This window comes from Ictalurus punctatus, chromosome 20, assembly GCF_001660625.3.
Source record: "Ictalurus punctatus breed USDA103 chromosome 20, Coco_2.0, whole genome shotgun sequence".
Taxonomy (NCBI): Eukaryota; Metazoa; Chordata; class Actinopteri; order Siluriformes; family Ictaluridae; genus Ictalurus; species Ictalurus punctatus.
Window position 1 is genome coordinate 18,221,555 of NC_030435.2, and position 5,170 is coordinate 18,226,724.

Genomic DNA, 5,170 nt, shown 5'->3' on the forward strand with positions numbered 1-5,170 from the left:
AATGTCCATCAAAATCAAAACCACAAAATCACGGTCCTGCCATGGCCATCTCAGTCCCCTGACTTGAAACCCATGGGAAACCTGTGGGGTGAATTGAAGAGGAGAGTCCACTAGCGTGGATCTCGAAATTTGAAGGATCTGGAGAGATTCTGTATGGAGGAATGGTCTCAGATCCCTTGCCATGTATTCTCCAACATCATCATGCATTATAGGAGAAGACTCGGAGCTGTTATTTTGGCAAGGAGAAGTAGCACGAAGTATTGACTAAAAGGGTGCCAATAATTATTGCACAAGTATATTTAACAAAGTTTTTTTTTTTTTTTTTTTTTTACATAAACCTCTGTTTTGTTTGCAATTGTTTGATGTCAATGAAAGTATTTTTGTGAATTTTATTAACAAAAGATCAAAAGGTTAATCAATAAAGACCATTTTTTCCTCAGCCTTCATTGCTCATATTTACCAAGGGTGCCAATATTAGTGGAGGGCACCGTACATACCCTAAAACAGTTTGTGCCCAAGACTCAGTTTTGCATCACTGTATATACTCTAGATTTATACCACTTAAGATATGCTTGAATAATCATAAAGACTTTCCTGTGCTCATCCCATGACTCATATTCGCAATAGTCATAGGGAATGTACTTAGTACTGTAGTATTATAGTATTTAGTACTATGTACTTAGTACTATTTGTCTTTAATCTTCTACAACTGCATACTGTAATGATTTATAATCCCACTATCCTGTGTCACCTAGAAGAGGACAGCTGGATACGTCCGGATTTCTGTAAAGCTGCTTTGTGACAATGTCTCTTGTTAAATGTTCAATACAAATACAAAATAATTGAACTGTATTTTCAAAAGTAAGTAGTAAGTAGTATTGCAAGTTAAACACTAAGACATAGAATTACCTGTTTTAACATTCCGCCATTCGGTCAGCGTTTTTTGTCTCAGATATGCTGAATGTACAATACAGATATATGTATATGCGGTGCCTGCACATGGTGGTGCATGTTAATGTAGTACATTTGTTGTTCTGCTAATGCATTAGCAATGCTCTTTCATTTCACCTCTTTCATGTGAACAGACTCAACCGCTTCCACTATATGAACGTGAGACAAAACATAAGATAATCAGTGTGCACATGCTTCAAAATATTATTTTATTTATGTTAGTTATTTACATTCTTACAATCCAATATGCATTAATAATTTATATATAAATACTGATAACACTTAGCATTAAGGTTCCCTAAACTAACATGTACTGCATTAATAAGCATCAACAAATGTCAACTTGCCATTCAACATACTTGATATTAATTAAATAATTCGTAATGTTAACGAAGTAACAAAATTAATGTATTAAAAGTCACGTATTATGTGTATGTATTGATGTTTAAAATCAGTCAATAAAAAAATAAATAATGTAAAAAAAAATTATGTTTATATACTGCACTCTGTTCTCCAAGGGTGTAAATATTAGAATGTGTTTTTCAGCCTCAGTTCTGAAATTAGCCAGTTAACAACGGAAGACAAGTTCATTTAGGTTTATTATTATTAGATTAAAAAAAATATATAAGAAAAAAAGAACCATCAATAACAAGTGTTATTGGTCTTTTCATGTAAAATAATCTGTTAAATAATGTCAGTTAAGGGAACCTTAATGCAAAGCCTTACTGAATATCCTCACCAACACAACGGTCAGGACGACATTCACAATAAACGGACATGACACTATTTCCCTTGCGAGAATTACACATGCAGTCATACACATTGAAAAATTAACCCATCATTGATATCTGGGACTCAGATTCATGTGCTCAAGGACTGTTTGGACGAACGTTCATTTCCTTTAGCACTGAATATAATTCCATACTTGCAGCCACAGTATATATATTTTAGATGCGTAAAGCTGATTAACTTGTTACAAACACTTGCCGCATCCCTTTTAATCAAAATGCTTTTAAGACAGTTTCAGATTCAGAATGACCTACAAATTTTTATTTCACAGTACACATTATATTATGTATATAATTCAAATCATGGCTGTGCACAGTGCATTTTCATTACGGTCATTTCTATTTTATCACATGCAGGTGGGTACATATGGTCCTTTGTGTAATATTTATTTGACTCCATCCTGCAAAAATGAAATAAAATGACAATATAATTATATAAGCCTGAGGTATCACACTGGGCATTGTACAGTAAAAAAGCCTGGAGAAAGTAATTCTTACTGCAGGTAAGCTATTGAGTCTTATGTTATTGTTTTTATCGGTTTCCTTCGATGAAAGTCTTGAGTTTTGACCATTTTCTTCTATTCAATGTTCGATAATCAGTTATGATTCTTAAAAACAAAAGGACATCAGACATCATCTCTGTATTTCCAGAGCTATAGCAAAGACAAAAATGAACAAGCTTGACACATGAACCCCAGCGTTTTGGACAGAGCCAAACAGAAACCAAACAGTAGATAACAAACAGACAGAGTTCCTGAATCAAAAAGCAGACCACCTTTAAATACTACAATTCTGATGAAAGTCCTGCTGGTCGGTTTAGAGTCCAGTTTCATGGACCCCAGAAGTATTAGTCCAATCATAACTTGCTGGGTGCCATTACAAAACTGGTATGATGATCTGGGATGACTACATGTCCCATATGGTTCCATGGACTACTTCACAGTCCAGCATCCATCTGCACGACAGCCAGGCCAGGTGGAACATCGGCGACCTTCTTATTCCTGCGCACTAAATTGGTCAGGTTGCGTAAGGACGGCGTGGCTCTCAGCAATAGCTTCTTGAGACTGGCGCGATACTCCTGCCGGATGAGACAGTAAAGCACTGGATTGAGACAGCTATTGGTGTGTGCGAGGCACACAGTAATGGGGAAAGCGTAGGCCTGGGCATTATAGAAGGCCTTGCTAAATGGCACCAAGTCGAACTTGATTAAGACCCCCCAAAGTGTCAGTGCCTGGTTGGGCAGCCAGCATAGGAAGAATGACAGTACCACAATGGTGACAGATCTGGTGACTTTGGAACGGCGCTTGTGCCTCCCTCGTTCACTGTCTGAGCCGGGGATCCCGCTAACTCGTCTTTGCAACACGAAGCGCAGCAGAAGTAGGTAGCAAACACAGATAATAATCAGTGGAATCACAAAACCCAGGAGCACTTTTTGTGTCTGATAGAGACCCAGCAAAAGCTGTGGATCCCAGTTTCCCATGTCTGAGAAGCGTACAAGGCAAAGTTCATCATCTGACACTTGTGCCGTGGTGGAGTAGACAGCATGAGGCAGCGTTGCCAGCAGAGACACGAGCCAGATGGCCACACTTGCCCATTTCACCTCGGTCGATGCCATCTTGGGGCTGTGCATGCGTAGGGACGAGGCCAGAGAACAGTAACGCGCCACACTCATAGCTGTCAGGAAGAACACACTGGCATACATATTCATGGTAGTGACTGAGCTGATAATCTTGCACATGACCTTGCCAAATGGCCAGCGAAAGTCCAACGCCGTGTCCACAGCCCAGAAGGGAAGTGTCAGTACAAACTGCAGGTCCGTTATAGCCAAGCTCATGACAAAACAGTTTATGGATGATTGCTTGAGCCGGTGCCGAGATTTGAGCAGATACAGTGCCAGCAAGTTCCCTACCAGACCGAGAGCACACACCACCAGATAGACGAGTGCGATTACGACGCGCATGGCCATACTCGAGGTGTCACCATACAGCTCTGGCATGGCTTCTTTAGACAACAGCTGGAGCCAGCATCTCAGAGAGAGGTTACGTTGGGTCCCGGTGCTCCGGTTCCACAGGTCTTCACCTTCATCTACTCCGGGTCCACACAGCCCCACTCCAGGCAACGAAGAAGTACTGCTGATGTTGTGCTGCATGCCTGTCTTCACAGAATTACAAACTTCTAGTGATAATCACAGAAACAAGCAAGCTGTTTTCTCGATCATGGATAATAATTAGTAGTACGAGATAAGAAACAACACAGAAGTTTCCATTTCGTCCATGTTTGCTTCTGAAATCTATTTCCTTAGTTCTGAAGTGGATCTTGTTTCTGGTTGTTGCCGTTGAACGTCTTAAAAATGTATTATTTCACGGTCCATTTTTACTAGGTGAGGTAAACAGAGAGGAGGAAAAGAAAACCAGTCGAGCTGTCTGTTCCTCACTCGCAGCTCAGTGCTCTCGCGCCGCGCTCGCGCTGCAGTTTATATCCGTCACGCGCGCGAGGGAGAGAGAGAGAGAGAGCGAGAGAGAGAGAGAGAGAGAGAGAGAATTAGGATATGAGGTAAAAGATGTGGCGGGAATTTCTTTTCCTCAGAAAGGCAGTCACTTTAACTTTGGAATAACAATTCTTATTCGTAACAACTTTAATTAAATTAATTTATGGTACCACATCAGAAACACGGAAAAGTACTGTTTGGTACCTTCATTTCTGAATGTTTTAAATGAAGGGCTAAAGTAGTCCTGAGGACAGCAGATGGTCAGGAGATGTTCATCAGTTATCAGTGTTGAAAATTCCTTATAACGAGGCATTAAATTGAATGGTGCTGGTATCAAGGAAAGAAGTCCAACTCGGCTCAAATTCAAATTCATCCCCTGATTATAGAAAAGTCACACAGCTTCATATGTGGAAGGCTATATTTCTTATTGGCATTTTCAAGGAGATAAAGAATTTGTAGAAATTGTAGAAGTGATGGTGATAGTAGCTAATGAAGAAAAGGAATGCCCCTTAAATTCACATTTTTAATAGAATAGTCCAGAGGTGCCCAAACTTTTCCAGGGCAAGGCCCCCCAAATGGTATTAACATTTGACCAAGGTCCCGCTTTTGCAAGATGTCTTTAAAACGCATTAAAAATACAGACTTCTGAATATATCTCCCTTCTTTTTTTTTATTAATAATTACATCTTACATCTTTACATTACATTACATTACATTACATTAGGAATTGAGTGTGTGTGTGTGTGTGTGTGTGTGTGTGTGTGTGTGTGTGTGTGTCTGAGAGTGAGAAAGAGAAAACATACTAGTGGGAGGGATGGGCTTGGTGGCTCCTACCAAATTGTTGAGGCCCCCTGGGCGCCCCCTGGCTGCGGCCCCCACTGTGAAAACCACTGGAATAGTCTCTTACAAGCTTACATACTAAAATGATCAAGCTGTGTTTCTG

General features: G+C 40.0%; 1 protein-coding gene across 1 annotated transcript; it reads right to left on the bottom strand.

The window, feature by feature from the left end:
* Window positions 1–1,198: 1,198 nt before the first annotated feature.
* rxfp3.2a (relaxin family peptide receptor 3.2a) lies at window positions 1,199–4,163 on the bottom strand. The gene has a single exon (XM_017495204.3). The coding sequence runs from the start codon at window positions 3,886–3,888 to the stop codon at window positions 2,677–2,679; it is 1,212 nt and encodes a 403-aa protein (XP_017350693.1). The 5' UTR covers window positions 3,889–4,163; the 3' UTR covers window positions 1,199–2,676.
* Window positions 4,164–5,170: the final 1,007 nt, after the last annotated feature.

What these genes read in the sequence shown, in the direction of transcription:
- rxfp3.2a (XM_017495204.3), bottom strand. Translation starts at nt 3,888, where the DNA reads ATGCAGCACAACATCAGCAGTACTTCTTCGTTGCCTGGAGTGGGGCTG.